This window comes from Melozone crissalis, unplaced genomic scaffold (assembly GCF_028551555.1).
Source record: "Melozone crissalis strain CALT ecotype California unplaced genomic scaffold, PUWL_Pcris_2 ptg000002l_1, whole genome shotgun sequence".
Taxonomy (NCBI): domain Eukaryota; kingdom Metazoa; phylum Chordata; class Aves; order Passeriformes; family Passerellidae; genus Melozone; species Melozone crissalis.
Window position 1 is genome coordinate 12,329,666 of NW_026535780.1, and position 12,268 is coordinate 12,341,933.

Below are 12,268 nucleotides of genomic sequence, written 5' to 3' on the forward strand. Positions count from 1 at the left end.
TTTCTGGGGAAAAAAAAATAAAATAATCCTGCCCATCATAAAATGTTGGATATGATAAATCAAAATGAAAAGTGCATGTTTAAGTTTCTCCCCCTCCCTCCCCCTCCACAAAAAAAAAGGCCCAAAACCAGATATGTTGCTTGAGTTTCTTAGATAGCTTATGGAGGTCTGTCCTGATGATGGAGGTGGAGAATTTGTAACCATTTTTGAAAAAGGTTTCAAATAATCAAATGGCTTTGAGGCTGACAACTAGGTAAATAAATAGATCAGAAAAAGACAAGTAGAATTTTTTTTTGTGATAAATCTTAATAAGTAAATTTGGATTCCAAATTGTGACTAATTTTCACCAAATTTTTCAGACATCTGTGGCTGCTCCACATTCTTTCAAAATGAAGTGAAATTTTTAAGAATTCTAATTGAATTTTTGTTTTTTTAATAAGGCTTCCAAATATTTCTCAGCATGCTCAAAATTCCAGTTGATGAAATACAGCATACAGATTTTAATTGTTTTTTGAATTCACTCATTTACTCGAGGTCATTAGTTGCATTGCAGCCTATCAGTATTAGTGATTATTGATCAATGACACACAAACTGAAATGACACAGTATTCTGGATTGTCCTCCAGACAACATAATAACAATGAGAACAAAACATGTTGTTCTCTCTCTATTTCTCCCCTACTATTTTTTCTTCCAGCACTTGTGATTTATTATGACCCTTGAGTAAAGTAGTCAGATCTGTCAGTCTTCAAAAGGTACCAATCATGATGGGCCATTATTTCTGAGACTGAATATTAGGGAAGACAATGTGGTAGACAAAGGCACAGAACATCTCCTGGGACAGATTTCAGTCACTATAGTTTTAATGTAGACATTGACGATTACCTGTCCTTCGCCAAATAGACACTGTAATAATTTCAAATTGCATTTTTCGTGTTTCAGCCATCGTTAAAAACTGCAAGCTGCTTTCAAATCAAAAGTCCACCTCCAGCATTCACACTTGATTGGAGGCTGTTCAAAAGTGTTCTTGAGCTGATATTTAGAAATCCACACACTTTCACTGGATTGAAAGATGACAGCTTGTGTCTTTTGAGGCAATGGGTATTATTACTCATTTATCTTAATGTGGAACCCATTTGATCAGCAGAGGTCAGATTCAATTGCAAATTATAGACCCTTCAGGGACAGTGAGTTGAAACTATCGTGTCTGCACATGGATTCTGCACTTGTACAATTACCATTACGTCCCCCTGATGATGATGTACTCCCTCAAAAAGTGCTTCACCTTGGCTTGAACAGAGCCCTCTGCTCACAGCACAGCTCCAGCACACTGCAGGGCATGGCAGGGATCAGTGGCTGTTCCTGGTATCCTGGAGCCTTCCTGTTTCCCCCACCACTAAGTAACAATATCTGCTCTTAGGCAGTGGCACAGGAGAGGTGGCCGAGCTTCCACAGCCTCCTACACAAAGTAGAATCCCTTTCCTTCTGTGGCTGACCTGATGTGCAAATAGTTCCATGGACTGAAGCAGACTGTGCTGAGCTCCTTCCTGGTTTTTCACAGGGCAAGCCTGGTTCACTGGAGGAAGGAGACTGCTCCATTTTAAAGAGAAGTTCAGGCTTTTCTCCCAGCATTAGGCTTTTAGTGCTTTGGGGTCCAGTGATTATTTTTGAGACAATACAGCTGCTCACCTCTCCCAAAACTAAGATGCATCTTAGAAGTACAGTTTCTACCACATTTTAATTCTGTGATTTTTATTTAAATATTTATTAAACTTCAAATAGCTGCTTCAGCAGTTTTTTGGTGATCATAAGACATGTTTCAGAAAGCAAGTTTACAGCCACTCTCATGTGCAGTCTGAAGAGCCCACAGATAAGACACCTCACAAATAAGTTATGCATGCACACACAACAGATTGAAAGGTGTCTATTCTAATAGCATCCTCACTTCTATCCTGAATGTGTGCTTTTGAGCATGCTGGAAGAGAGATAGGTTGCTGTGTGAAACTGGCAGATCACACAGTTGCTGACAGGTCATGGAGGTAAGTACTTGTGAGTGCCTCCACTTTTACAGAGTTTCTTGCTTATAAATAGCAGGTTTGTGCTCACCCCCACTCTTCAAGCAGTATAACTGATTAGAAAAGCCTGGGGTTAATGGTCTTTCCCTCCCTTTAGTCCTCCCTTCCCTGTGCCTCTTTTACAAGCAGTACTAAAAACGTGACCTCTTCCAGTCCAGGTTTGTTCCCAGCCAAGCTGTCTTTGAAGGGCAGTTGAACTTTGGCTGTCCACAATCTTCTGATGAGCCTCAGTGGCCAGTGGAGCTGTGCTGACCTTCCTGTGTGTCTGACTTGCATCTGTCTCTGTCCTTGTGACTTACAGGTTGGCCACTGCCCTTGAGCAATGAAATGTCCTCTTACCTTCCCTGCTCTCCCCTGGCAATTTCTGAGAAGCAATAAAAATGAAAACAAGAAAAGATAGAAAAGTGTAGGTTTTTCTACAGAAGTAATTTGGTTCAACACTATCATTTCAGGAGTGGACCTTTGCTATTTGCAAAGCTTTGCTATCATAAATTACTGCTATTCTAATTTCACACAGTGCTGTCATGGTCTGAAGTCACTGCTGTATAAGAAAATGTGTTTTACCCAGGAAGCACCAGCATATTTCTTAAATTACAATGGTCAGCTTAACTAAGATGAAAAGCAATCAGTGTCCTAACAAATGGTGTGGGACATTTGCCATGTCCTGTGCATACTGCCTGTTTGGTTTTCCCTGGAAAGATTCCTGACATTATCAGGAAGTTAGAATCTTCTGTCTCACTGAAGAATAGCTCTTATTTATGGACCTTCAAATCCCAACTTGATGTATAGCAGAAGGAATGTGGGTCATGGTTGAGATTTCAAAAATAAATGTATTTTTTCCCTTTTTGAGTCCCCTGGACTTCGATTTCTGTGTTTTTAGTTAATCAGTTTCTGTGGATGTCAAGACAACACATCAGGATTTTAAAATTTTCTCATATTGTTGTGTAATATATTTTTACTTCAGGTAAAGTGAATAAAGTTTATGTGATGCTGGGATTTTAACTCCCTTCTGTTTCTTATCTTTAATCTGCTGCAATGGAAATGCAGAGTGTTAGACTCCATCAAGATAGAAGGATCAAGGATGCACTTCTTATACAGATCTAGAGGATTTAAGGCTCAAGGCAAATCATCCTGCAAACCCTTTAGGAGTGATAACTATTTGGTATTACTACTGCATTCATATTGGTGCAACATTCATGGAACACATGCATGAAAAAATGTATGTGAACAGAATAATTATACAACCAACTTTACCTCAGGGGAAATCTGTATGATGACTCTCTGATCCAAATCTGGACTTCTTCAGTTTTTTTCTAGTATTTCATAGACTCACTCATAGAAGAAAAAACTTCTTCAGTTTTTTCTGGTATTTTATATAGGTTGCAAGGATTTCAACCCCCCTGTTTTAAGTAGACCTACCTAGACCAGCTTGCTCAGGCCCTTGCATAGTCATGCTGTAACTTGAGGGGTGGCCATTCATGGTCTCTCCCAGTATTTGACCACCATGACACACAGAAGAGGTTTTCCTGAGTATCAAATCAGAATTCCACTTGCTCCAATTTGTGTGTATTGAATGCCATCCTCTTCCAGTGCACCATCTTCTCTGCAGTGTGGAAGACATGGAACCCTCCAGGCTTATTTCCCAAGGGCATGGTCTAAAGAGTTATTAGGAAAATCCCAGCTAACTTCACCAAACTCTGAAACAAACTTCTATTGCAAAATGGGGATCAGGCATTCCTGTTTAGCTGTAGGAAAGGTCTCACATCACCTACCATTCTTGCATGGGTCAGTTCACAGCACTTAGGTACTTTTCTTGCATTCAAGGTCTTTCTTTGGAAATGAGCCAGAGCTGTTTGAAAATCCCATTAGTCTAGAGAGTAAGGACATTGTTTGAAATATTGCTGTGTTGATGTGTTTGTGTTCATTTTGGCAAATGTTGGCTTGTGTCCTTTCATTTTAAATGATAATGAGAAGGAGTTCAGACTTGAACAGACCTGTCTTGAGAATGAGTGTCTTGTCCATGCTCAGCAGTGCCTGTAACTGAGGCTGTCAGTGTATTCCTGGGCTCTGGGGTTGGATCAGTGCAAGGCTTGGATCAGTGAGGTCCCTGCTGTGGCTCCCACCTGACCCGCGTGGCTCTGGCTGCTTGCACCGCACTGGTGCCAACGTGTGCATCGCTCACTCGCTGCTCTCTGCTCACAGGAGCCAATATTGTGCCCTTTGGGGGATTTTCATCTCTGCATTGACTTTAATCCAGATCTGATAACAGCACAAGCCACCTTTGAGCCACCGCTGAGGTCAGAAAAAGAGAAAAACAAAACCAGGCATGTTTTCATTAGCTTTTTTTAAAATCCCAAAGAAGGTGCACATTATTTCCTGTCTAAAACAACAAAGTTTAGCAGCACAGCACATCTGATCCGCATGTGGTAAGGGAGGTGTTGCTGTCCCCTGCCTGGGCTGTCACTCACACCCACTCCCGCGTCGCAATGTGCCTCCCGTCAGATGAGCTTGCGCAAAGATCAGCGTTGTTGCATATGCTGGGGTGTGCAGGATGTATTTCTGCATCCCTGCTGTTCATCTTGCAAAAACCCTTTCAGTCCCAGCTGTTATTTTCAGGAACTGACAAGTGGTTTTCTCTAAATTAGTCAAATTTATTCTGAACATGGATGTAGCCCTTCATCAAAAGACAATGAAAAGGCAAGAAATACATAGCAGAACATATCCCAGCCTGTGTCAAATCTGCCTTGTCAGCACAGAGAGATTTTAAGGAAGAGGTAAAATAGCAAGAAAATTCTTTCCTGATTGCTCCTCCTGTGCTCAGTGTAAGAGGATAGCGTAGGTCTGGGATTTAGGAGGAGGTGTTGGAAAAGGGGGTTAAAAAAATCACTTAGTGTAAACATACACTTGCTAACTTCACAGTGGTCTCTGAAAATACACATTTTGGATACTTGGATACAGTGTAGTCTGCTGGCAGTTTATAATTTGTTTACTAAACAGGGAATGTAATTGAAATGTCCCTTTTGAGGCAACAAAAATATAAAACAGCTTCTCAGAGTAGACCAAGGCCTCTAATTTAATTATATGTAAGCCTCACAGATTAAAAGTATTTTTTCATCCATTCCTGACAGCCTGAAGTGGATAAATAACCAAAATTTAAAGAAAAACCTTTTGAAAAGGAGACCTGGCAGATGAAAGAGCAAAGGTCCAAACAGCTGTAGAACGATTTATCTCCACTGAGATCCCCACTGTTTTTATGGCAGCTATATGTGAAAACTGTTAAGGGTTTGGAAGCTGTGACACCCATTGGAGGGGACAGGGGTCCCCAGTACTTCAGGCACGACAAGCTGGCTCCTTTGAAACACTGCTGTGTGCCAGGGGAGTTACTCCTTAAGGGTGCATTGTGAGCAGTGGCCAGAGAAGCAGCAGGAGCAGCCATACAGGTAGTGTTGAGCCTGTGCCACCACTTGCAGTCAGTCCTTGACACCACAGATCTGGTCCCAAAGCAAAGCCTGGCACTGCAAAGGCGCCCAAAGGCAGCCAGAGCTCAGGCATGTCCTGGGTGTGTCCCAGCCCTGTGTGTGCCACCTGTGTCCTGCACTGGAGCATGGTTGTGTCAGCCAAGGGCTGATGGCCAAGGCTAGCTACTGGTGTAGCTACTGGAGTTCAGCAGCTGTTCTTGCACACCTTCTGTCTGCCCCCACATTCCTGTCCCCACTGTGTGTGCCACAGGAGCGTTTGCCACCCCAGCAGAGACTGCAGTGTCCGTGTGGGGACAGAACTCTTAACCTGACTCTGCAGGGGAGTCTGTGTCTGAGCAAGCTGTGAACACAGGTTTCCTCTGGTGTCATCCCAAGCCCAGCCATCATGTAGTCATACACAAAAAAAAAAAAGAATTTCATCATTTTAATGCAGCACATTAAATATTTTCTGAATTTAGAAAGGTAAACCAAGGAAGTGCTTACAGGAAAAAGTGGTGTTTCCATGTAATGGGGTGAGTAAATGAGGAGCAAAGAGGTTTGGAGTAGCAAAAACTGTTCTTCATAGCATTTATTTTCTTAGAAAATGTTCTCCCTTTTCAAATTTGTGGTTTAAGACTTTGATCTAGGGGCATAGTTTGTCTAGGACACAAAAAAAAAGTCAAGTTTGCTTCTGGTATAAACATTTACAGCTTCATTGACTTGAGGTGGAATTTCACCTGGGAATATAAGTGGTGACCCCAGTGACAGATAGAGGGAACACTGGTACCTGCTGCTTGGAGGTACTTGAGCAGTGGCCAGAACACCAGGAAAATATTTGCTGATTCATTTTTCTGTGGAGTACTTACTTTTCTGTAGTTCATCTAGAGCTGATCTAACAGTTTTGACTTTGATAAAAGGTTGAGTTTGAAAAGTTTTTAGAGTGGATGGTGATTTTATTTGTCTGCAACACAGATCGATGCACTTTGAATTGTGCATGTGCAAGTGTGAACTGGAGCGAAGAAACTGTAGTGCAAGTGCCAGAACTCCGCAAAATTCTGGCTAAGGAGTTAACCCTAATCATTATCTAAAACCATGCCTCTAAAATGCATCTCAAATTATATTTAAATTTACTGTTACACAGACATTTCATGTTATCTTTATGGCATGTCAGATACTAAAACCTTTAAAACTTGAATAAATCCTTCACTTAGCTGCCCATAAGCAGCATGTTTTTTGCTTTTGTTTTGTAATTTGCTATTTTATCAATGCTTGGAATGACACTTGTAGATCTGGATTAATTTCCCATGCTGATTTGTGATGAATGTGCCCTGCAGGCTATTAGTATCTTCCTCCTCTTTAAAATTTGCTATTACCATTTACAGGACAGCATGTTCTCTTTGACACATGGCATCAGCTGTTACAGCCTGATCCAAACCCTACAAAATAAGGGAACAGTGATGCAATTCAAGGTTTTTAAGGAAAGGCAGTATCTTTTATTAGATCAGCTGTTACAGTTGGGAAAAAACAGGCAGGCTTTCAGGCACACAAATCCTTCTTCAGGTCTGAAATAGCAGCAGTGTTGCTTACACCAGCATTCCTCATCAGTGAGGCAGCCATGGTCCCTGTAAGGTTTAAAAGCTGTGTTTAGGAGTGTGTGCATTGCATGGCCCTGCTCACTGGGGAGGGCTTCAGAGCAGAGCACAGCAAATATCATTCCCCTCCCCACCTCTTCCCAGTGCACACCCCACAAACCAGGGGTACATCCCACAGGGAGAGGTAGTGCAAGGTCACTTGTTCTTGAGAAAAGTCTTCAATACCTTATGACCAAGCCACATCTTCCCCACAGTCACCCTGCTGTTGGGAAGGACTGAGGCAAAGCTGTGAGCTTCACAGTGCAGGTCATTAACTTCAGGATTCCTGCTGGAGATTCTGTCTCCTAATATTTACAGCTCTCCAGCAGAGAGTTGTGGGGCCAGCTGGCAAAATCAGTTTTATTCTCTTTCTTGTAATTGCTTTACAGGGAACAGTGTTTCCCAGAGTTTCTGAAGTCACTGTTGACTGACCAGCCACCTGATAGCAAAACATGTGATTGGAAATGCTCCACAGGCAGGATGGTTCTGCAGAAAAGCTGTAGAAGCAGCTTCCCATAGTCTTTAAATTTCATATTTATCCTCCTTTTTCTTTTCTAGAAATCTTCAAAAGTATGTACTAAAGTCTTTCTTAGTTAGAGAACAGAGGTGAGGTGGTCCAAAATTAAACATTAACACTAACATTTACTGAATGTTAGCATTACCTGTGACACTCATTTCTGTATTGCCACACTAGGACCTGGGGTGTGAACTGTAGTTAACAGCTGTGGTATTAAGAAGCTGAGGATGGTTTTTGCTCATGTGAATATTTTCATGGTATGTGGACTGTGAGAACTCTGGATTTTGCATTCTTTCCTGAGTGTAGTAACAGGTGTGTTAATTATGTGGCTTCTCTAGTCAGCCCTATTCAAAAGTGAATGATTGTGTTTCAAGAAACTGTCACCACAAAAAAATTGTGAATAAGTATTAATGCTTCTGTAGAAACTGAAAGGATGAACTGTTTATGACTTCCAAGAGACATGAAAGACCAATGAGCAAGTAATGCTGTAAACAGGAATATGATTATTGGAAAAGCATAGTTCAGAGGGAGAAATACATATTAAAAATCTTAGTTTAAGATCTGGTTTTGGGCATTGTGTTCTGAGGTAAAGGTATGTTACATTGCTCTTGAAAGCCCTTAAAAGTTTAGAAATTTGTGGGAGCCTGTCTTTGTATAAAATACAAGCGTTTCAAATGTGGTTCTGAATTACCATACCTGGGTGTGTCTTTCCCAGCCTGGCCAAACTTTGATCCCTTTTATGCTTCTCCACCCAACAATGTGCCCAGTGACACTTGCCCATGGCAAAGAGGCTGGCATCAACCACAGAACAGCACAGGCAGCTGCTTCTTTATCCCAGAAGAGGTTTTAGTGGAGGAGTCATAAGGACAAGCAGATTCTCTGGTGAATTTCAGAATTTGTTTCATTCCTTTTAGTACCCAGCCAAGATGTTTGTGTTTGAAAGCATGGCTGTGAGTGTTACTGTGGACCAGTGTTTCTTTTTCTTTGTGTGCACCAAAAGGAAAATGATTAGTTTGTCCATGAAAGAGCTTCATTCTTACTTGAAATAAAAGTCCTTACATATTCCCAACTATTTTAAGACACTTCTATGCTGCCAGAGTAGAAGAAGTAAAAACCAGGATCCATACTTGGTCCCCATAACAATAATTGTCTTGCCATGTGGACATCACACATCTAACTTGCAAAATATAATTCTAGATCTGGATTCTGCAGCCAGTAAAAGGCTCTGATGCTCTGGTCTTTGGACATCTTTGACAGAAAGGTTTGAAATGTGAAGGCAGATCCAAGTCAATGCTTGAGATGAACCCCACATTTACAGTGGATCTCCTTATAAAGGCATTTCTAAAACTGGAAGAATAGTATGAAGGAAGGAGAAGCAAAAAAATAAAAAGTGAACTGATGAGGAAAAAAGTATCTACTCCCAAACCACTAGTTTTTGCTATATGTCACTCTTCTTTAATAGTGATGATGTTGCAGATTTTTTAAACAGAAACAGCAGCAGCAGTGTCCAGGACTCACGTTAATGTGCCAGCTACACATGAATGGTGCACATTATAAATATACATTTAAGGTCTTTTCATGCATACCACAGCTAACTAACAGCCAGCTCCACCTCAGTGTTCTTCCAATACTGCATTTATGGAGTAGCTTGTAGTGAAGGAAGGCTGGAAATGGCAGTGCTAATGGTAGCAGCAGATGACTTTGCACATTATTCCATTTCTGCTGCATCTGATTATAAATTCAGGTGGGAGATGTCAAAAAGCCAGGGAAGTAAAAGTCTCATGTGTTCATTTTGTCACCCAGAACTCAACATGTTTGTCTCATCTGGCTTTGCATGCTGGCAGCTTTGTCTCTTCTTGTTTCACTGAGACTTTGCTCTTTTCCAGGTGCCAGGAGACAACGAGAAGCACTGGAAGCCAGTGTTGGTGGTTTTGACAGAGAAAGACCTTTTAATATATGAGAGCATGCCTCGGATAAAGGAAGCCTGGTTCAGCCCTGTGCACACCTACCCCCTGCTCGCCACCAGGTACCTTTGCTTTTCAGTCATGACAGCTTTCAGGAGCAGTGGGAGCAGCTGAGTCAGCCAGGAGCAGGTATAGCTGATACACAGCTGCAGTCACACTTGAAATATTGTGGTTGGAGAAGCAGGTTCTTCTTCAGCCGAGCTTAACTCCTCTCTTCTCCTCCATTTCAAGTTCTGGCTGAAGCCGACAACCAGAAACTTACTGGGATTTTGGATGTGGCAACTTAGCTTGGATACAGAGGCAGGAGTGATGAAAAAGCTGAAAGCTCAATCTCCTGAGATTCCTATGTCAGTGTGCAGACCTGTGAGCTAGGCAGAAACACCCTGACCTCCAGCTGCTCCTCCAGGCTGAAAAAAGTGAACTTGTTGCCCTGAGTTGAATGTTGTGGTGTGGCAGTTCTGCACCACCAATTTGGGCCTTTTGGAGGGTTCCACATGTGATAGAGATGCTTTCAGCACAGCTTCTGTTCCTGCTCTAGCAAATTAATTCCTGGATTTTTTTAGCTTAAAATTGTAAGCTTGGAAGACACATTCTTGAATCTAGGTTAGCAATAAGCATTTGCATTATTTTGAAGATATCCATTAACACTGATTCAGAGTGAGCTTTCCCATGGTTGCCTTTATGCAGTGGAAACTGTTTGTGCTTCTTGATGTGAATCTTAATCATGTTTCTCTGCCAGTATGGTCAAAAGGCTTGAGAAAGAGCTGTTGTTCCTTGTTTCAGACTTGCTACAGGCCTCTATTATACCATTTTCAATGAGTTCTCATTCAGAAGGGTTGGTTGCCCTGGCCAGAAGCAGTGTGGCTCTTACTGCACTCTCATTAGTTAATTTTTGTTCTCTGTGTCTCCCCAAATGAACTGGCACTTTGCTGCTAAGTCATTATGTTAAAAAAATAAAAATTGAACTCACTGATTTATATTGATGGTGTGTTCCATCAGTGGGAAGCCACCTTCTGACTCCCCCTTTGTTACCCTACCATGGGTGAGAGACACCAGCTTTGCAGCTGGCAGCCTGCTGCATGGTATGGTGCGGGATGCCATTGACAATTCTAGGTGACAAGGGACAGTGAGAGCTGGGTGAGGTATTGCAGCCTGTGTGCAGCTGTGTCTCTATGCCTTAGAGGTTGAGAAGCAATAGCACCCCAGCAGAAAGTGATGCATTTCCTCCCCTTTTTTTCAAGGTTTCATTTTTACATGAACTCAAATCCTCCCTAAAGTAACTGGGTGTCCTGTAGTACACCCTGCCCCTTCCTGGCCACATGTTGTCATGTGTAAAGACAACTCCTTGCTGACTGTCACCAGCTCCCATCATCAGTGAGACCAGTTTACTGCATCAAATAATCTAAGTCCACATCTTGGGCCCTGTTACTTACTTATTTTTTCTCAAGAGGCCACATTGGATAGCAGACAGCCTTGCCTTGGGTGGGGATGGTCATCTCCTTGTCTGATGGGGTACTTTCCTGAGTGGAAAAACATTGGCCTTCCTGCTGGAAGGGAATGAGAAGTTGCACAGCACATGTGTCAGGCTGCTGAAGGGTCTTTACAGACTGGGAACAAAGAAAGCCAGGGTGGTCTGTAAGAAACAAGGTGCAGTTCAGAAAGGACAGGTGCCAAGTTCAGTGCTGGGGAACAATCACCTCTGCTGTTTTGGGGTGGAAATGAGCAACAAAGTAGTTGCTCTGCCAGGAAGCAGCCGAGCACTGTGATAAAATTGCTTCAATCTAAGGTGTTTTTGAGAGGAGAAAATGAAGACAATCATCTTGGGTTATAGCAGAAGTGTTGCATTTTGGGCAGATGTAGTAATCATAACTACAGAGAAGGAGTAAAGCCTTGGATGATACTCCATGTTCATGAGAGGCATTGCACTTCCAAAAAGATGCCAGTTAACTGTGGAAGGTGTAGAAGAAAGCAATGCAAATATGTAAAGTAGAAACACTACCAGGAGGGGAATACTCACTTAGTAGCTTAATATAGAGAAGTCCATGGAAAACATGGCAGTAGTTTTCAGATATGAAGACACAAGGAGGACAGGGGAGTATCTTTTCCAGATCACACAACAGAACATAGTTGACTGCACTTATGGCAGGGAATTGGTGAGGTACTGGTTTAGATTCTCTGGGAAAGGTGTGTGATCCTCATCACTGGGGACATTGAAGGATAGGTGACACACAGCACAGTTAGCCCTGCTCTGTGAAGGGGGATCTGCTGGGTGACCTCTTGACAGCCATTCCAGCCCTATTTCTGTGATTTCTTACTACTATCACTGAATGTAACACCCAGAGAAAAAGACAGCAGCTACACAGAATTTGGAGTTCACAACGGAGTCACAATGTGATAAATACACGTATACAGCAGATTCTATAAATTGTCAGATTCCCTAAATTATTACACCTCCAGTTTTGGATGATTTTGATTAAAACTCTGCATGGTCCTGCTTTTATGATCTGCCACACTGAGTACAGTTATAGCAAAAAAGTAGAGCAGGTTTTCTGTTTGTATTGACTGCTGTGTTCATTCTCGCTCAGTGATTCCCCTCCTCGTGACGAGTTTTTTAATCCCCTCT

General features: G+C 42.1%; 1 protein-coding gene across 1 annotated transcript in view; it reads left to right on the plus strand.

The window, feature by feature from the left end:
• Positions 1 to 12,268, plus strand: part of SNTB1 (syntrophin beta 1) — a 109,634-nt gene that overhangs the window by 88,957 nt on the left and 8,409 nt on the right. Inside the window, exon 4 of the mRNA XM_054269633.1 lies at positions 9,568 to 9,707. Within this exon, the coding sequence (XP_054125608.1) occupies positions 9,568 to 9,707 (140 nt within the window). The remainder of the gene's footprint in view (positions 1 to 9,567; positions 9,708 to 12,268) is intronic.